A 21,741-nucleotide genomic window follows, 5' to 3' on the forward strand; every position below is an offset into this window, starting at 1 on the left:
TCTGGAAAGAGAGTTGGATGAAATTTGGATTGATACTTGGAAGTTGCAGGTGAATCTTCTAAAGTACCAGAGGATGGAGGTTCCAAGGGTGCAGAGAAATGAGGGTCCTAAGTTCAGTTGGTCGCCAAGGAAGAGAGTGACGCAGTCTAGGGCAGTCTGGAATCGGGATCGGACGGAGCAGCCGTCGTTTGCTCAAGTGGTATCGTGGGAGGTAGCACAAAGTGGGACCGACGGGAACGTAGGAGGTGCACAGGGGGAAGAGGTTACCAAGCTTACAGTGGTTTTAGAGCAGCCTTCCTGGCTTGAAGGGAGCTACGTTGGTTGCCTTAAGGAGGTGCCATGCATGCAGTCGATGAAAGAGAGCTTTGTGATGGGAGGCTTCAGTCATGTCAGAATAGGGTATCTTGGGGAAAGTTACGTGTTGCTGTCATGCGATTAAGGAGAAGGGTTGAGCAAGATCATAGCTGATAATAAAGCCTGGTTTGACGAAGTTTTCTTATCGGTCATACCATGGGATGATTCTTTTGCAGTGAAGGATAGATTGGTGTGGTTACGATGTAGAGGCATCCCGCTTCAAATGTGGTGCAATCAGTGCTTTACCAGAGTAAGGGCCTCGGTGGGGGAGGTGGTGGAGATTGACGAAGCAATAGAGAAGAAAGAAAAGTCGGAATACACGCATTTTCGGGTAAAAATCCCGGTTAACAGTGTAGTCAGCGTGGTGAAGGATTTCAGTATCAATGGAGTTTTGTGTACGGTGTCGCTAGAAGAAGAGGCGTGCATCCCGGACATATCTTTCAAGAATTTCTGCAGCAAATGGGATGGAGGGGGTTCTAAGGTGGATACTGAGGCAAGTTCAGAGGAGGGAAGCTTAGGAGCAAGCCTCTGCGACTCAGCAGATTCGAAGATTGAAGTGGGCGGAGGTGGGAGAGTAGGCAACGAAGGAGGTGGAGGAATGGATGTCGTCGGAGATGGAGGCGCGGGGAACGAAGGGTTGGCCTTGGGCAGACGGGACTCATTACTCCTCGGTAAGATGAGCAAGCAAGGTGAAAGGGTTCCCTCTCAAGGTCAATTTGTGGATCATTAATGGCGAACGACTCTCTAGGATTCTCAAAGGTTGAAAGCGTGAATTCATCTTTAAATGTTGGAGTGCGTATTCCCAATATGACTAAGGCAGCAACAGAATGGGGTAGGAGGAGTATTGATGAAGGGATCTCATGCTTTGGTGAGTGTGGGATAAGGTGCAAAGATGATGAATTGAGTGGGAATTTTTCCGAAAGTGGTGGAATGGGGTCCCACGTGGAGGGGAATCTCTCTAGAGATCATGCAGGTCGTGGGCCCCCTTCGTTGTTTAAGGGTATTAATAGTGGAGGCGCGGAAAAATGCAAAGAAAGTGGGAAGGAAGTTGGTTGGGAATCTAACGTGGAGTTATTCCCACAACAGGCATTAAATAAAGAGGTAGGTGGGAAGGAATTGTTAATTTGTAGAGATGCGGCTTACGAGGCTCATTCAGATGGGTTATTGCTGGAACATATGGGAAGTAAGAGTTGGGTAGGAGACTCATTAAGGCCTGGAATCTCATTGGAGGAATTGGAACAAGCTGGAGTGAGGGTGGATGAAGAGGGAGAGGAAGCGCTATCAATCCTAGACATAAACGTAGATATTCACGGTTCAGTGAGTAGTGGACCGTTAGATGGTAATAAGATGGAAGAAGCGGAGGAAACACGGAGGTTTGAGGAGCTAGTTGGAGATAAGGTTGGAAAGCAGCTTACGGTGGACCAAGTTTTCTTGGTTCATCAAATTGGCAGTGAGTCGAATTCCTTATTTGCTTCTGATAGTGCAATTGAGAACTACAATAGAATTTTCTGGGTGAAGACTGATAAGAATGTAGCTTCCAGTGTTTGGGGAGTAGGGAAAGAAGTAGGGTTTTCGTTCCCAGGTCGAGAAGAAATAGTTTTAAATAGTATTTGTTCGTTGTCTAATCAGGGTGGAGTAACTACGAGAAAGATGTGGAAGGAAAGGAGAAAGGTAGTTAATGAAGATAATTAGTCGGAATATCAGAGGAGCGGGAGGTGCTGTAAAAAGGAATTATGTAAGGGATCTGATCAGTAGGGAACAAGTGGATATGGTGTGTTTACAAGAGACAAAGTGCTCGGAGTTTAGTAGGGAGAAGGTGTGTCTTCTTTGGGGAACCAATGAAGTAGAATGGGTGGAAAACAAAGCAATAAATAACACAGGGGGTGTGCTTATGATGTGGAGTAATAAGTCGTTCCAGCTATCCAGTTTCGTAAATGGGAGAAACTATACTATGTTAGAGGGATTTTGGAAGAGAGGAAATGGTCCACACATAACTATTATGAATATCTATTGTACTGGCTCACTAAGGGAAAAGAAAGAGATGTGGAACGAGGTTGGTGTTTTCAGACAGGGACAACTCTCAAAGGTGTGGTGTATCATTGGGGATTTTAATTCCATAAGAAGGCAGGAGGAAAGGAAGAGCGTGATGTCGAATTCTGACTACTCTAGAGAAATAAAGGGTTTTAATGATTTTATTGAAAGTTCAGAATTGGCGGACATCCCATTGGTGGGCAGGAAGTTTACTTGGTTCAAACCCAACGACTTGGTGAAAAGCATAATAGACAGGGTATTAGTCTCTAAAGAATGGTTGGATTTGTGGCCTAACAACCAACAATTTGTTTTAAGCAGATCGATCTCAGATTATTGTGCAGTTATTCTGAAGGAAGTCTCAGTGGATTGGGGTCCGAAACCGTTTAGGTGTTTGGATGTGTGGCAGAGAGATAGCGGATTTAAAGAGTTCGTGAGATCGAGTTGGGCTTCGTACAAGGTGGTAGGAAGAGGAATCTTTGTGTTTAAAGAAAAGTTGAAAAAATTAAAAGCAGATTTAAAGGTGTGGAACAAGGAAGTCTTTAGGGATGTGAATCAGACTAGTAAGGAAATCCAACAGAGGTTAGACGAGCTAGATTTGAGCGATGACGAAGACGGGTTAGATGAATCGGAAAGAGAAGAAAGAAAGTCCCTCTTTGCCAAGCTTTCAGTCTCTAAGTCTAAACAACAGGCGATTTTGTTTTAGAAAGCAACACAAAGTTGGATTAAGCAGGGGGATCTTAATACAAAGTTCTTCCACTCTTCGGTAAAATGGAGGAGGGCAAGGAATCAATTGCACGGGATTTTTGTCAATAAAAAATGGAGTGACAATAAGGAAGAGGTGAAGAATAAGGTATGTGAGTTCTTTGAAGAAAGGTTTGCTAGGAATGATGCGTGCCAGGTGAGACTGGATAAGGTTGATTTTAATTCCATTTCTGAAGCAGACAATGAGATGCTAATCGGTGATTTTTCGGAAGAAGAGGTGAAAGTAGCGATTTGCGGGTGTGATAGTTCAAAGAGTCCCGGCTCGGATGGTTTTAACTTTGGTTTTATAAAATCTTGTTGGGACATTTTAAAGAAGGACGTGGTGTCGGCAGTAAAGGATTTTGCAGGTTATGGCAAATGGCCAAGAGGTTCGAATGCGTCATTTCTTTGTTTGATACCAAAAGTAGAAAATCCTCAACAGCTAGGGGAGTTTAGACCTATTTCATTAGTAGGTTGCCTGTACAAGATCATTTCTAAAGCGCTTTCCTTGCGTTTGAAAATGGTGATTGGAAAAATTATAGACGCTAGACAATCGGCTTTTCTTGAAGGAAGAGGTTTAATGGATAGTGTGCTAGTTTCGAATGAGGTTTTGGAAGAGTACAAGAGAAAAAGAAAGAGTTGTGTGGTCTTCAAAGTCGATTACGAGAAGGCTTATGACTCGGTGAATTGGGATTTTCTATATTATATGCTAAGGAGGTTGGGATTTTGCGACCAATGGGTTCAGTGGATTAAGGGTTGTTTAGAGTCAGCTTCGGTTTCTGTCCTTGTAAATGGGAGCCCAACTAGGGAGTTCTTCCCTAGAAGGGGTCTTCGTCAGGGAGATCCGCTAGCTCCTTTTCTATTCCTCATTGTGGCAGAAGGGTTAGCTGGGGTGGCAAGGGTAGCAGAAGAAAAGAAGTTGATTGACAGTTTGGAGGTTGGGAAGGATAAAGTAAAGGTAAATATGTTACAATACGCAGATGATACTTTGTTTTTCTGTGAAGCAAATGCCAAAAGCGTGTTTAACATCAAGGCGATTTTGCAATGTTTTGAGCTTTCTTCTGGGTTAAGGGTTAATTTCGGGAAGAGTAGGATTGGTGGGACGGGGATGAACCAGGTAATGCTCCAGCGGTTCACAACTATTCTTAACTGCGAGACGATGGTTGTTCCTTTTATATACTTGGGTATGCCAGTTGGAGGGAGTCATAAAAGAGGGGTTTTTTGGAATGGGGTGATTGAGAAAGTACAGGCTAGATTAAGCAGACGAAAGGGAAGATGTTTGACGATGGTTGGGAGGATATGTTTGATTAAGTCCGTGCTCTCTTCTATTCCGCTATTCTATATGTCTTTATTTAAACTGCCTTCGGGGGTGGCTGGAAAGTTGATTCGGATGCAAAGAAACTTCCTCTGGGGGTGGGGTGCAGAAGGAAGGAAGATTGCTTGGGCTGCCTGGAGTCTGGTATGTAAGCCTTGCAAGTATGGGGGGCTGGAGATAAATGATGTAAAATTGTTCAACTTGGCTTTATTGGGGAAGTGGATTTGGAGGTTGGGGTCGATCGAGAGCGGCCTCTGGAAGGAGATTCTTGTGTCTAAATACGGAGGATGGAGAAGTTTGGGAGAGGAAGGAAAAGGTAGGAGGTGCTCTCTCTGGTGGAAAGATTTGAAAGAGGTGTGGTTTTCGGAGGGTTGGGGAAGAAATTTCGCAGACAGTTTCATGTGGAAAATTGGGGACGGGAAGGATACATATTTTTGGAAGGATAGTTGGTTGAATGGCGAGTCGTTGAAGAATTCCTTCCCAAGATTGTTTACTATTAGTTCTACCAAAGATGCTAAGTTGTCAGAGCTTGGTTCTTGGTCTAATGGAGTTTGGGTTTGGCAGTTATCTTGGAGAAGACCTTCTTTTAAGTGGGAAAAGTCGAAGGCGGATCAGCTGAGTCAGCTTCTGCTTGAGGCTCGAGTTGTTTCGGGAGAGGTGGATGGTTGGATTTGGAAGGAGGGGGGTTCCCAAACTTTTTCGGTTAATTCTGCCTATAATCTTGTTAGAAAGGATAAAGAGACAATTATTTCGCCAATTTTTTGTAATCTGTGGAAGTGCAAGGCAGTTCCCTCTGCAGCGCTTATGGCTTGGAGGTTGTTGGAAAACAAGCTCGCTACTAGGGTAAATCTGAGTAGAAGAGGGGTTTTGGTGGATAGCTCGATGTGTGGTTTGTGTGGGTTGGAGGAAGAATCTTGTTGCCATTTGTTCTTCGACTGCAACTTTGCAAGGCGGGTTTGGGGTTTATGTCATAGGTGGCTTGGGGTTCTGGTCGTGTCCCAAATTGAGCCAAAGAGTAACTTTGATCAATTTAGGATGAGCCATGCTTCAGAAACGATTAATAATGTCTGGAACACAATTTGGGTTGGGGTGGTGAGCGAAATATGGAAGCACAGGAATAACATAATTTTTAAAAGAGGAGTGGGGGATGCATTTGAAGTTTTTTCTTTGGTACAAGTAAAGGTCTAGTTGTGGGTGACTCTTAGCACCCATCTCCTTGGCCAACAACATTCCTACGACCAAGGTCTCGTATTAAGCTTGGTTGTTACTAGCTTTGAAGGCGAATCGTAGGGTCTGCTCAATCAGCAACCCATTTGGTCCTTCCAAAATGACTCCTCCACTACCTTGCTGGTTGGAGGACGCGTCCACGGAGAGGACCCATCTGAAGTCTGCTTCTTCTTGATGTGTTATTGCCAAGGAGAGTTCTACTATGAAGTAAGCGTAAACCTGGCCCTTGATAGGCCCTCTTGGTTCGTACTGCACCTTGAACTCTGATAACTCAACCTTCCAACGCACCATTTGTCCTGCCACATCGGGCTTCTGTAAGACCTTGTGAATAGGAAGGTTCGTCATCACAATTACGGTGAAACTCTGGAAGTAGTGGCGGAGCCTTTGCACTGCGAACACCACCGCTAGGGCTACCTTTTCTATGGCCTAGTATCTCACCTCAGGCCATTGTAAGAGTTTGCTGACAAAGTATATGGGCTTTTGCACGTGATCCTGCTCCTGGACAAGGATCGAGCTGATCGCCCGCTTTGTGATGGCGAAGTACAAACGGAGTGGGGTACCTAGCAGCGACTTGCACAACACTAGGGCGCTGGCTAGGTATTCTTTTAGCTTGAGAAATGATTCTTTGCCCTCCTTAGTCCACACGAACCTGTTGTTCCTATTCAAACACTGGAAATAGGGATACCCGTATCCTCTCCTGCCAATACAAATCGGGACAACGTGGCCATTCACCCTGTCAACTGTTGCACCTTTTTCACCAAGATCGGACTCCTCATGGCTATAATCGCGGTGCACTTCTCAGGGTTTTCCTTTATCCCACGCTCAGTGAGTAAAAACCCTAAGAATTTTCCTGCCTCTACTCCGAACATGCATTTTTCAAGGTTCAGCTTCAATTTGTACTTAGCTATCGTGGTGAATAGCTCCTCAAAGTCAGCAACGTGTTGGTCCTTCACCTGGGAGGTGACCACCATGTCGTCCACATACGCTTGGACGTTTTGCCCTATAATGGGTGCGAGTACTCTGTCCATCAACCTCTGGTAGGTTGTGCCTGCATTCTTGAGCCCAAAAGGCATCACCTTATAACACTAACATGAGAGTTTCGTCATGAATGTTGTCTTGCACTTATCCCTGGGATGCATCCGGATCTGGTTATATCCAGAGAAAGCATCCAGGAAGCTAAGAAGTCTGCAGCCTGACGCACTGTCCACCAAGGCGTTGATGCTGGGCAGTGGATATGAGTCCTTCGGGCAAGCTTTGTTCAAGTCTGTGAAGTCAACGCACATCTTCCACTTACCATTGGCCTTGTTGACCAATACCATGTTGGCTACCCATTCGGGATATTGGATCTCCCTTATGTGACCAACATCCAACAACTTCTTGGTCTCTTGCCCGATGACCAGTCGCCTTTCTTCGTTAAACTTCCTTCGTCTCTGGTGCACCGACCGAACCTGGATCCATGGTGAGGTGGTGGCACAGGAAATCTGGGTCGATGTCAGGCATGTCATAGGCAGACCACGCGAAGGCATCCAGGTGTCGCTCTATTACCTCGGCAATCTGGTCCTGCACCTCCTGACTCAGGCATCTACCAAGGTTGAACTTTTTTCCCCCAATCTACCTTTACAGTACCTCCTCCACAGGTTCGGGTCGAACTCCCCGGGTGATCTCTACTCGGGTAGCCCCCTCTCCCCTTGGGGGTTGGTTGGCGACGGTGCACACCCCTCTCTTCGTCTTCAGGCTATTCTCATAGCACTTCTTTGTCGCTTTTTGGCCAGACTTCATTGTTATCACAGTTCCCTCAAGGGAGGGTAGCTTCATCTTCATATGCCTCGTTGAGGCTACGACTCTTGTTCTGTTTAGGGCAGGTTTGCCTAGAAGGATGTTGTAAGTGAAGCGGCGTTGACAACAAGGTACCTTATGTTAAATGTGCGGGATGCGGTACCGTCTGTGAAAGTTGTCCTTAGCTTTATATGCCCTCGCACCTCCACCTGGTCCCTAGCAAAACCGTATAGGCAGCCGTCGTAAGGTCTTAATTGATTGGGCGACAGCTGCAACTTGTTGAAAGTTGACCAGAACATCACATCCACCGAACTCCCCTGATTGACGAGGACTCAATGCACTCTCCTTCATGCGGTCACCACTGAGATCACACTGGATTGTTGTCATGTGGAACCACGTCCTGCACATCGGCTTTCGTGAAGAAGAGGTCGGGTTCTGGAGACTAATCGGGCTCTTCGGCTTCTACTGCCATTACCTCTGTAGCATACTTCTTTCACTGGGAGGCGGTACATCCTCCTCCTGAGAATCCTCCAGAGATTGTGTTGATCTCTCCATGGAAGGGTATTTCATGCCCCTGATCTCCTGTGGGGACCGCTGACGTCGGGGCCCCTTGGTTCTCTTGTAGGTACTCCTTCAGGAAGCCATTCCTTACCAATTCGTCTAACTGGTACCCCAGCACTAAGCAATTGCGCAAGTTATGGCCAACTGCTTGGTGGAATTCGCACCAAGTGTTTTTGTTGGGCCCCAGCCTCCTGTCGGTCTTCACGGGTGACTTCAGTCTGTCCGCCACGTTGGGATAACAATTAGCTCTTTAAGGTCCATCCGGAAGCTGTGTCTGGTGGAAGCGCTTTCCTTTCTCCGTGCCCTGGTCTAAGGCTTCCTTGTCTCATACGGTGGCTGCTTTCCCTGGGCTTTCTTCTTTATCGTGGCCTTGTGCACCCTCATGGGTGATGACTTTTTACGGCAAGTGCACCGCGTTTGTCAGAAGTAGTAATTGTCCCTAAGGACGGATATCGATCCCACAAGGAACAGTGAATTATCGAGTACGATAATCGCTAAATATAAAAATAGAACAATTAAAAGAGTTTTGAATTAATTGTGTTGGCACTGATCAATAAGAAAACAGACAAAGAATTAGTTGTTTCAATTGGAAAAATAAGGATTAGTTTCATCTTTCTCACTCTCAAGTATTTTGATTAGCATGTCAATATTAAGTTCTTTGATTAAAATTGATGCCCGTTTAAAAATCATTTATATCGATTCCTCGCATATAAAATCCTTAAGAATGTCCCCTAACTATCGATCCCTCGCATAATTATAAGAACAACTTAGAACGAAGCTCAGACGTTTAATAACAATTAACATTTCAAGTCTATTCCTAGCACTCAAATATGTTAAGTATTGTTGTTTAGGTCCGAACCCTAAAAATACCTCCCAGTCAGATTTAAGATTCTCAATTTGTCACGGAAAGTTAAAAGTAAAACAACAATACCAATAATCAACCAAGAACTGAATATTAATATATAAGATATCACCTCAATACATAAGAGTTTGAGCAGATTACTCCCAACCCCAAAGGGTAGAATTAGCCACGCATACTTCTATCACCTTCCATTCTCCCAATTGGGTTAAAATTCACTCTATGGTGTTTTCCTCTGAATCTGGCACCTAGGGTTGAACCTCTAGCCCCCTATTTATCCTAATTTTCTAGGGTTAGGTGGCTTGCTGTGTCGCACTAATGGGCTAAGTGATAAGACATAAAAAAAGCTCAATCTTTATTTGCATCTTTTTTCATTCTGGGACCTTCCAACTTTATCTTTTTAGCTCAAATTATTCTCCTTTATTCCAAATCTTCAATCGTCCCTAAAAATCTGCAATTAACACAAATTTGAGAATAAAATACTCTTATTCAAATAAAGATCATAAAAATGTAAAAAGGTATAAATTCATAAATTAGGAATTATTTTATATGTAAATTAGAAATAAATTCTCATAAGTGTCTATATTTTAATATGAAATATTACTGAAATTAGACATTTATCAATGGGCTAGGGACGACAAGTTCCCCGAGGTCTAGCAAGGCCAACACTTCCACATTTTTCTGTTACCTCTTTCTCTATGCCGATGTGGGTCACGGCTCGGCGACGAATCTCGTTGAACGTCTTTGGACGACACCTTATCAGAGAATCACTGAAAGGTCCTGGCAGCATTCCTCGCCTGAAGGCGTGTACCATCATGTCTTCGTCTTTAGTGTGCAGCTTCACCACTAGTGCCCCGAATTTGTTTAGAAAATCTTTCAAAGGATCTCCCTGGTATTGCTTTGCGTCGAAGAGATCGAAAGAGACGGGAGGGGGAGCCTGGTTGAAGATGAATTGCTCTTTGAACAACGTTGAGAACTGATCAAATGAGGTATGTGTCCATTGGGAAGACTGATGAACCAGTCCAACTTTGTGCCTGAGAATGTTCCCATAAATAGCTTATAATGCATGGCGTCAGTGCCTTCCGAGATCATGATCTAGGTATGGAAGGCTGTGATGTGGGCCTCCGGGTCTTCTACACTTGTGAAGGTGATTTTTGGAACCATGAAGTTGGTTGGTATTACCGTGTCCATGATTGTCTAGGAAAAGGGCATGGGACGAGCCCTAACTGGTATGGGCGGAGTTCACTCATCAATTGTACGCTCCCTCATGCGTTGTAAGTCTTTGCGCAGTTCCTCATTGGTCCTGCGCAGCTCATCATTGTTTGCTCACGACACGGCCAAATCGACTTGGAATCGGTCCTAGCTCGCTGCCTGTTCGACTTGAACTTTAGGCAGAATCTTGTCTTGATCAGCCTTGGACGCCGCCACTGCTTGCTAAAGAGCACGAATGGTCTCCATGAGTTATTGCATGGTGACGTTGTCTCCTCCTTCTAGCACAGTCGCGCCTTGTCTCATATTCCTCATGTTGCTGGATGGCTCTCAACACGATTGTGAGTGGGACCTACTTTTATCGGGCCCCACGGTGGTCGCCAAATGTTCTCGCAAGTTGACTCAGTTGTCGTTGACTTCAGAGGCAGGTGGTGGCTCTTCCTATTTCTGGTGGTTTATGTTCTCTCTTCAGGTGATAAAGAGTGGCTCCATTGAAACATAGGGGGTCCTACCTGTTGATTGCACTCCGACGATCTAGTTAGTACTGGGTTAAGAAACAATAAGTATGTAAAGCAATTTCAGCCTTAGAAACGGTGTACCTTTACCAAGAATTTCAACTCCCTTTTATAGGCTGTTTTAGGTTACCTTCCCTGTCCCACGAAGACCTTTCCTTAAGTGGAATTAGGGTTACTAGGAAGACATCCCGTTGCGTGTTGCACAATATTAGCGCAGTCACCGCACAGGACTTTCTTCTTCTGGAGTGCAAAATCTTAACATTATGGCCGCTAGGGTACCAACTCATGCACCAGCGTTGCGGGGCCATCTATTCTATAGGTGCCCTAATTATTCACGTGCCATGCATGCAGCTTTTCCTAGAAACCCTAGCGCTCATGGGCCTTGATGCCTCTAGGGAATACTTACTCGTGCTAGACCTGAACGTACTATACACACCACATGCATGAACCCTCCCGTGATTTAGGTCTTTCTTATATCTAGATGTTAGCTCATGACTATTTCTGGGGCCCCGCTTACGTGGCCCATTATCGCGACCAGACCACTGATGTCTGATGTTAATGTCTGATGCCGATGTCTGAGGTCTGGTCAGTACAACACCGAAGCAATCAGGTGAATAGAAAGTTCCACAAATGAAAACTACAAATACTCACCAAAGAGTTGAGAAGTGTCCCTCAGAGTCAAAGAACATCTAAATTTGAAGATAAAGGAGAACCCAAAGAGAGAGGGACTATCAGAACAAATGTTTGCATGCGGAGAGAAAGAAAAAGTGATAATTTTTTTTGAACAACATACTCTCAACCTCTGTTTTGAACCTCGAGCAAGTTTTGCCCGTTTTTTTGTTCATATTTGATTACTCTTTAATTTTTATTATTTAAAAGTGATACTATTTAATAGAAGGTTGTTTCTGTTAGTCAGGTGCACATACTTCAAAATGAAGTGTTCCAGTTTTAAGCCCCTACACCTCGAAGTGTGCTTCACATGGGACACACATATGAAAGAGTTAAGTTGCTCGCTGATTGAATGAGGTGGATGGCAGAGAAAAAAGTGCATGGCATGTAGTGAAGGTGGTTTACGTGGTGCAATGTTTCGAAGGCATGGTGGCAGGAATAGTGTGGGAGATTGTTGAAGTATGCGAGGAAGAGAGAGAGGAGGATGTAATAAAGGGTGGTGTAACCACCATATGTTAGAACATATGGCTTTAAACTAAAGGGGGGTGAATTGTTTAAAGAGAATTTTCGTAAACTTTTAAAACAAGAATGAATTTATCTCAGGAAAAAATTGATTCAGAAATTCAGTTCGCCAAAATAGCAAGCAAAACCTGCAGTACCAGAAAAACAATCGGTTGTTTCACAGAAACAATCGGTTGTTTATACCAGCAAACAACAAATAAAACTAAATTTAAAGAGTTAGAGATAGAGAGATTGTACACAGTTGTTTATACTGGTTCACTCCAAACCCAGAGCTACATCTAGTCTTCTCAGAACCCTGAGGAAATCCACTAAGCAACCACACCTTGATCACTTACACAACAACCAAGAGAATGACCTTGAACACCTCAAGAAACACACTCTCCTTGGTCAACACACTTACACCAAGATTGCTGATCTTGATCGCCTCAAGAACACACAATCAATCTTAGCAAACACAGAAACGAAACTTGTCTTTACAGAGAGTACAAGGATTACACTTGTTACAGAAGATAATCTAAAATCAATACAAGCAGAATCCTATTCCACAACTTTGATCAATCACACACTTTTGGCAATCTCAGCTATTTGAAAAACTCAAAAACTCTTAGCAAAAACTTATCAAAGATTTATTGTCAAATCTGTTTTTCTGAATTTATTCAAAGATGTAGTTTGTTATCAAATCTTAACAAACTCTTAAATTGCATTAAAAGATTGGTCAAAGAATTTAATGACTGGAGCGTAAGCAGTTAAATCATTTAAAGCTCAGTCAAAGATAAAACAGTTTTTCTGTTATGGTCCCAAAACAAACAATCGGTTGTTTCCTCAAATCAATCGGTTGTTTTGGTACTTAACAGTTCAACCATTTTAAAAACAGTTTTCAATCTTTTTCTCAAAACACCTAAGTATAAACAATCGGTTGTTTCGAAAAAACAATCGGTTGTTTTAACTTAGTTTGAAAACATATTACTTTCACAAAGATTGAGATGCTTATGCTTTAGATTTAATCAAAGGGTGGATTACAACATTCAAACTACCCCAGAACTAAGCTAAACCAGCACAGCAACATCAAGCACAGCAAAGGCTTCAACATCCTTCAAAGGATTTGGATTCTTCAAAGCTTGAACATCACTTGGTTCAACAATCTCCCCCTATTTGATGAAGACAAATCCCTTATGCTTGTGTTGTACCTGATTAAATCTGAAGCAGTTCCTGCAAGATACAATTTTGAACAAAGCATAAAACTTCTGATATTTGGTTAGCACAGATAAATAGTAATAAACTTCAAAACTAAATATAAGAAAAATATTACTCATCCCAAACTGTTTTAACAACAATAAAAAGAAACTTAAACACAGCAGAAACACAACATATATCTCGCCCTATTTGTCTTCACAAACAGACAAAGAGAAGAGATAAAAACAAGATATTGTTTTGATTACATCAGAATTAAAGCAGCAACAAAAGAAAGAAAGAAATTTAAAAACCAGATATAACAGCCAAACAAAGAATCAATTGTTCCGATAACCAATCGGTTGTTTTGCCTTCATTCTTCTTCATCAGCAAACTGAAGATCAAAGATTTGGTTCTGGACAGCTTCAATCTGTTCATCCAGAGTCATAAATCTTGCATCCATGTTGTCAAACCTGGTGTCAATCCTTTGGAAATTACTAACACAGAGATCATGGAGGCTCCTTTGATTTTCAGCAAAGCTATCAAGCTTATTCACCATGAGTCTTTCAAAAGAAGACATGGTTTGCATCCTTTCTCCTTAATTTCCAGCACCAGCACTTGGTCCAGCATCTTGATAATCTTTAGGTGGATCTTCATGTTGAACATCCATATCAGCAGGTTCATCTTGTTCAAGATTAGCAGCACCACTAGATGAGGCACCATGATCACCATCCTTGCTTATCCATTTTCCACCTACTTTTGTAAAACCCATTTTGCTGAGTGATCCATTGTTCAACTCTTGAGTTGACTTGACCAACTCAGATGTTTCATCTTCAAGGTTAACTTTAAAATAGAGTAGAAATTTAGATACCAAAACAGCATATGGATAATGATAATCACCTAACCTCATGGCTTTTTGCATGTGCTCTTTGATGATGTGGATCCAATTGACTTTGATTTTCTTGGTGATGCAAAAGATATATACCAGATCTTCTTCAGTTAGAACAGAATGATTACTCCCCCTTGGAGTTAGAATCCAAGTTACAATGAGAGCAAGCAATCTCTCATCAAGCTTTAGACCTCCAACCGAGCATGTACTTACTTGAGCATGTTGATTCTTCAAGCAACTCTTGTAGAATTGGATTTTGTTAAAATCCTCCACCACTCCAAGGTTTCCCTTGTTGATTCTAAGACCAGAGAACTTGAGACCAGCAACAACAATCCATACTTCATGAGTTATCTCCATTTCTACACCCTTCACATGAGAAACTAGATTGTTTCCCTCAAACTTTAGGTTTGTGTAGAACACCCTCACCAAATCTGGATATATGTTTCCCTTCATCTCCAGGAACTTTCTGAGAGATTGATCCTTGAGCAGCCTTCTCACATTATCAAGCTTTTGACTTTTTAGCCAATCAAAGCATACAACCTTGGGGTTGTTTATCTTCTTGATACTTGTTTCATATCTATACTTCTCAATAAGATCATTGTCTCCAGGAAACCAGCCTTCTAGCCTTCCTCCAGACCTTACAACCCTGGTTTTGAATCTTTTTTGAGGTGGGAGGAGTTGATTCCATGGTGGTATAGAAGAAAACAGAGAAGAACTCACTTCACAGATTTTTGCAAGAGATGTTGCAATTGGTTGTTCTTGTGGAAGAGATCAGCTGCACCAGTTTTTATAGCAGAAAAAAGAATCAATTAGTATTCAATTCTATTCAGTGGGTACCTAATTTTCATAGAGAGAGGACTTGACTCTGCTCTGCACAGAAAACGTCAGAAAAAGCTGAGAATCACATGGTCTTCACATGTGATCTTTGACTAGTCATTAAGGCTCTTGAATTTCCAAGATTTTGGAATATTTTCCTTTATGACTGTTGTAACTTCTCTCTGAACATAATCAGCTTTCAGCATAGATTCTTTGACCAAGATTCTCTCTTTGAATTGATCTGCAACGGATAGAAATTTAAAATAGCAAATTAAAACAATTTCTTCATAGTGCTGTCAGACCCAAAACAATCGGTTCTTTTTCTGCAGCAGTTAAAACTGTTTTTGAATTTTAATCATGAGCAGAAGGATTTCAAAGCAGATGACATTGATCAATATAAAAATATTGTTTGACCATGAGAAAGAAGTTTGAAACAGAAATTAAAAACAAATAAAGGAAAGTCTTATCCTCATTTTAATTCTTCAATGAGTCATGTGCTTTATGATCAAGAAACCTCTTTTCACTTTGAGGTCCTTTGCATATCATTGATTCAGCTTCAATGACTGTCTTTTTCTTCAAGAATTTGATCAGATGACTCAGTTCCTCCTTTTTCTTTAGATTTCCTGCATAAAAGATTTCAAGCAGCAAGATTTGGTCCCCTTACAAATTTGGGTCCGTTTGACTTTTCTTTGCAGTTAGAAACTTCACATCCCTTAGGAATCCATTTCATAAAACCTCTTAGAACAGAATATTTCCTTATTTTACAGAACCTAACAGAGTGGCCTTTCTTCATGCAGTAAAAGCATGTAACAACCGGTTGTTTCTTCTTAACAATCGGTTGTTTTTATGATTTTCTTGAAAAACTTTTTGAAAACTTATCTTGCTTGTTCTGTGGATTAAAGCCTAAACCAGCCTTTCCAAAAACACAACTTTGAGATGCCAAGACATTCTCAAAGTTAGATTTCCCCTTTGAAAGCTTGTCCACAGTTTCAACAAGATAGTGAACCTTTTTCTCAAGATTTTCACAATTTTCGCAAATGAGAGTATCACACTTGCAAGAAGCATTTTTGAAATGGTTTTCCAATTTTTCAAAATCACTTTTTGCTTTTTCCAGATCTTCTTCAAGTGATTTAACTCTCTTTTCAAGCCAACTGTTAAGATCTTTCAATCGGTTGTTTGAAAGAACCAATCTATTAGCTTCATCATGTGTTTCTTGGAAAGCTTCAAGTAATTCAAGAACTTGAGTAATTTGGAAAGCTTCATCATGTAATTTTGTTCATTTAAGGAAGCACATGAACTTACCTCACTTGAGCTGCAAGATTCATCATCATTTTCAGCTACCAAGCATATGTTTGCTTTCTCATCTTCACTTGATGAAGAACTTGATGATGACACCTCATTTTCATCCCAAGCTATGTAGGCTCTTTTTGTCTTGCCCTTCTTCTCTTTGTAGCTAGACTTTTTCTCTTTGCTCTTGTTTGGACAATCTGCCTTTATATGACCTTGCTCACCACAACCAAAACAAGTATAGTTATTTTGAATTGAAATCATTGGATTTCTTGTTTCCATACCTATCTTTGTTGTTGTCTTTGTTACGGTTTCTCTTTAGGAATTTGCTGAACTTTCTTGACAGCAAGCTAAGGTTTTCCTCATCACTATCATCACTGGAATCTTGCTTTCCCTTGTGCTTGGATGCTTTCAAGGCTATGCTCCTTGTGTGCTTATCTTCACTCTCTTGAACATTGAGTCTATTCATCTCTAGCGATGTTAGATCTTTAGATTCGGAAATAGCAGTTACCTTTGGTTGCCATGCTCTATCAAGACATTTCAAGATCTTGATGTTCAGCTCTTCTTTATCAAAGGTCTTGTCAAGGCTTATAAAGTGATTGATGATGTGCATGAATCTTTTCTGCACCTCAGAAATTGTTTCTCCTTTAAGCATTCTAAACATCTCATACTCTTGGATAAGACCATGCTTTCTAGCTCTTTTCACCTCATTTGTTCCTTCATGAGTGACTTCCAAAGTGTCCCACATTTCTTTTGATGATTTGCATTGCGAGACCTTGAAAAACTCATCAGAATTTAAAGCAGAGGTTATAATATTTTTGGCAATGCAATTGAATTTGGCCTTTTTGCTTTCTGCATCAGTCCATTGAGACCATGGTTTCTCAATGACAAATCCATCCTTTTCAAACTTTGGGACAAAAGGACCATTTTCAATTGCATCCCAAATTCCTTTGTCAAGAGATTCCATAAATATTTTCATTCTTACTTTCCAAAACTGGTAATTCAAACCACAAAACAAAGGTGGTCCGTTAATTGAAGCACCTTCCCCAAAAGGTAGTCTATCAGCCATTTAAAAAAGATTTTTAGGATCAACTTGAATAACTTTCAAGAACCAAGCTCTTGATGCCAATTGTTAGAATAGATGGCTTTAAACTAGAGGGGGGTGACTTGTTTAAAGAGAATTTTCGTAAAATTTTAAAACAATAATGAATTTATCTCAGGAAACAATTGATTCAGAAATTCAGTTCACCAAAACAACAAGCAAAAGCTGCAGTACCAGAAAAACAATCGGTTGTTTCACAGAAACAATCGGTTGTTTATACCAGCAAACAACAAATAAAACTAAATTTAAAGAGTTAGAGATAGAGAGATTGTACACAGTTGTTTATACTGGTTCACTCCAAACCCAGAGCTACATCTAGTCTTCTCAGAACCCTGAGGAAATCCACTAAGCAACCACACCTTGATCACTTACACAACAACCAAGAGAATGACCTTGAACACCTCAAGAAACACACTCTCCTTGGTCAACACACTTACACCAAGATTGCTGATCTTGATCGCCTCAAGAACACACAATCAATCTTAGCAAACTCAGAAACGAAACTTGTCTTTACAGAGAGTACAAGGATTACACTTGTTACAGAAGATAATCTGAAATCAATACAAGCAGAATCCTATTCCACAACTTTGATCAATCACACACTTTTGGCAATCTCAGCTCTTTGAAAAACTCAAAAACTCTTTTAAAAACAATCTCGAATCAATCGGTTGTTTTGGTACTTAACAGTTCAACCATTTTAAAAACAGTTTTCAATCTTTTTCTCAAAACACCTAAGTATAAACAATCGGTTGTTTCGAAAAAACAATCGGTTGTTTTAACTTAGTTTGAAAACATTTTACTTTCACAAAGATTGAGATGCTTATGCTTTAGATTTAATCAAAGGGTGAATTACAACATTCAAACTACCCCAGAACTAAACTAAACCAGCACAACAACATCAAGCAAAGCAAAGGCTTCAACATCCTTCAAAGGATTTGGATTCTTCAAAGCTTGAACATCACTTGGTTCAACACCATATACATGCATGCTTTTGTATTTAAGGGTCAGACATAGGTGATTTAAAGTAAATTTTATTATTTGTCTCTCTACGATACGATCAAAACAACAACTTAATAAATTATTATTGGTGCTTCCCGCATTCCTAAAAAACATTTTCACCATTTCTCACTGATCTTCGCCTTTTTTATTATTTGTCTCCTGGTTCAACACAAATAGATGTTATCAAAGCAATAACACATATTCTTAGATCTTAAATGCAAATATTGAATTTTCTTTTTAACAAATGAATATGCTTCGACGGTTGATTAATAATCATAGACATCACGTACGTTCATATTTATTAAAACTTACTATAAATTTATTTATATTGTTAATATAAGTGTACGAATAATAATATTATTTATTCAAATTTTAATATTAAACATTATTTATTCAAATTTTAATATCAAACATATATATCAAACATTGTTAATAAAAAAAATAATAATATGAATATTATTATTAATAATAATATTAATAATATTAATAGTATTAATGATATTAATAATATGAATAAAATTAATAATTTTACTAATAATAATAATTATAATATAAATAATATTAATAAAAATATTAATAATTTTAATATTATTTATAATATTTAATAATATTAATAATACTAATAATATTATTTAATAATAATATTATTAATTTTTAATAACATTAACAATATTTTTTTATAATATTAATAATATTTTATAATATTAATAATATTTAATAATATTAATAATATTTAATAATAAATAATATTTAATAATATTAATAATATTTAATAATATTAATAATATTTAATAATATTAATAATATTTAATAATATTAATAATATTTAATAATATTAATAATATTTAATAATATTAATAATATTTAATAATATGAATAATATTTAATAATATTAATAGCATTATTATAATAATTATTAATGTTATTAATCTGAATAATAATATTAATATTAATAATTTTTATATTATTAATTATATTAATATTGATAATCATACTAATAAATATAATAATAATCATAACATAACAACAAAACTTAAATGGTTTAGTAATTAGACCTTCTTTGGTTACTACTTGCTCTTTAGATTTTTCTGAAACCAATAATAATAATAATAATAATAACAATAATAATAATAATAATAATAACTCTTAATCTCACCTCTCTCCACATAAACACACTCTCTCTGCCATATAAGCAACACCTAACGCTGTTAGGTGGGACTTAACGAGAAGGACCAATTTGGATATATTTTAAAAAATATAGGAACCACTGTACTAAATTGAATATTGACCCCAAATGTAGGGACGAATAAGGTAATTAAACTTAAAATGAAATAATATATAAAGTTATAAGCATCCATTCATTGCATTGAAAATTAAAACACACATAATTGTTAAAAAGTTGATACATAATTAAAAATTAAAACACAAATAATTATTCAAAAGTTGATACATAATTTAAAGTTAAAACACACATTGTTCATCCCTAATTATTCTATAAGCCAGTTCTTGAACAAACTAAAGTTTACAAAAATATTTTTGCTTAAATAGAAACAATAAACTGCCATCATGAAAAGGCTAAATATGTTCCTCACCCATAATAGACATCACAGACATCACAAGGTCCTTGCCCTCTGCAAATCCATCCTTTATATGCAAAGAGAAATCAATACAATGAAAACAATGAGAGAAAGTCCCTATAAACAATAATTTGTATTGGTCAATGCAAAAGGGGAAAATTCTCTAAAATTGAACAAATGTGAGTCAGCAAACTGTCATCAGTGGGGAGCCTGAGGTCATCCTTAGTGTTCCCATTTTCAGTAAGCAGACTCATCTACAATAATTTAGTAGCAAAATCAGGTTCATATTTCCTAACAGAAGCCAAACTAATTATACTATTTATAACATAATAATAAAAGGGAAAAATTGAATAGAAACATCAACTCACAAATCCATCCTTAGATATATCAATTAGCTGGTAATTAGTACGATTCACATGAGGACCTAACAACAATCATTTGCAACAACTCAGGAAAATATTTTTCAAGTTAAGTTAATCTACCACAACCATAAAAATTAAAATTAAAAGATAAAGAGATATGCATACATCAAAATTGTGAGAGGAGGGCACAATGTCCTCAAGCTTCTTGGCAATGAAAATATCAATTCCAATGAAATGAAACTTAGTGTGACCGTGCTTTCTAGTTTTGGAAGTAGAGACTTCCACAACCTGTTAACAATATAGATATAATAAAATTAAAATAAGCTACAAAAATCAACATCCATATACATAAATAAATTGATAAGACAAACATAGGACATCAAATTAATAGCACATTTGAACGAATTATAAAGAAATTAACAATAGTGAGTGTGGGTCTAAAAAGCGAAAACAAAGCAATGATGGAAGAAAACCTAAAAAAAAATTAGGGTTTAAAAAGTAATTGAACTTGCACGGACGAGCTTTGATACTATGTAACCGTTCTTGCGAATTGTACTAGCTTGTTGAGGGTAGGTTTTGGAGGCTCCGGCGTCAACCTTGGAAAAATTAAGAACAAGGCAAAGACAAGCTATAAATAAGAATGTCATCAAAATAAACTACTACACACTTGTCAATGAAAGGTCGTAAAACATAGTGCATGAGTTGCATGAAGGTACTTGGAGCATTGGTCAAGTCAAAAGGTATGACTAACCACTCATATAAACCAAACTTGGTCTTAAAGGCGGTTTTCCATTCATCCACCGGTTTAATCCGGATTTGGTTATAACCACTCTTAAGATCAATTTCTGTAAATATTTGAGACCCATCTAATTCATCCAACAAGTCATCTAATCTAGGAATGGGATGCCTATACTTGATGGTTATATTGTTTATGGCACGACAATCCGTACACATCCTCCAACTCCCATCCTTTTTAGGGACAAGAATCACATGCATAGCACAAGGACTCGTGTTGTCTTGCCCCCACCTTTAGCTATTAATTCATCAACTTGTTATTGAATTTCTTTGGCCTCGGTTGGATTGGTCCTATATGCAGGCCTATTTGGTAAAGAAGCACCAGAAATGAAATCGATTTGGTGCTCAATGCCCCTTAGAGGAGGTAATCCTTTTGGGGGATCTTGAAAAACATCATTAAATTCCTTTGCCAAACATGAAGAACTATCTACCACCAACTCACTCTCAAGGGTCCTAGGGAAAGCTATGAAAATATTCTTTTGGGAAAGCATTACCTTTTTTACCTCTTGTGGTGAAATGAGAAGGCTTCTCTTATAATTCTTTTTTTCTTTTTCTTTTTCTCTCTTTTCTTTCATTCTAAGTTAGTCATCATGGACTTCCTTTGATGAGAGAGATTTTAGTGTGACCTTATGCCCATGGAAGTTGAAAGAGATTTTGTTGGTAAGGCCATCATGAAGAGTTTTTCTATCATATTGCCATGACCTATCTAACAGAATATGAGTAGCTTCCATAGGTACAACATCACACAAGACCTCATCCTTGTATTTGCCAATAGAAAAGGCTATGAGGACTTGCTTATTGACTATGATCTCCCCCTCTTCACTTAACCATTGAAGCTTATAGGGCTTGGCATGAGAGATAGTAGACAATCCAAGCTTATCTACTACTCTTGTGCTTGCCACATTCGCATAACTCCCCCCATCCACTATTAAAGAACACAACTTATCATTAATGACACATCTAGT

The 21,741-nt window shown here is 39.1% G+C and overlaps 1 protein-coding gene across 1 annotated transcript; it reads right to left on the minus strand.

The window, feature by feature from the left end:
* Positions 1 to 19,398: 19,398 nt before the first annotated feature.
* Positions 19,399 to 20,977, minus strand: LOC137805796 (eukaryotic translation initiation factor 5A-4-like). Its single transcript, XM_068605721.1, has 6 exons — positions 20,698 to 20,977; positions 20,500 to 20,609; positions 20,143 to 20,269; positions 19,988 to 20,043; positions 19,808 to 19,873; positions 19,399 to 19,701 (listed from the first exon to the last, which is right to left on the minus strand). The coding sequence occupies exons 1-6, from the start codon at positions 20,975 to 20,977 to the stop codon at positions 19,618 to 19,620; spliced, it is 723 nt and encodes a 240-aa protein (XP_068461822.1). The 3' UTR covers positions 19,399 to 19,617.
* Between the last annotated feature and the right edge of the window lie 764 nt (positions 20,978 to 21,741).

Source organism: Phaseolus vulgaris, chromosome 11, assembly GCF_000499845.2.
Source record: "Phaseolus vulgaris cultivar G19833 chromosome 11, P. vulgaris v2.0, whole genome shotgun sequence".
Lineage (NCBI taxonomy): Eukaryota > Viridiplantae > Streptophyta > Magnoliopsida > Fabales > Fabaceae > Phaseolus > Phaseolus vulgaris.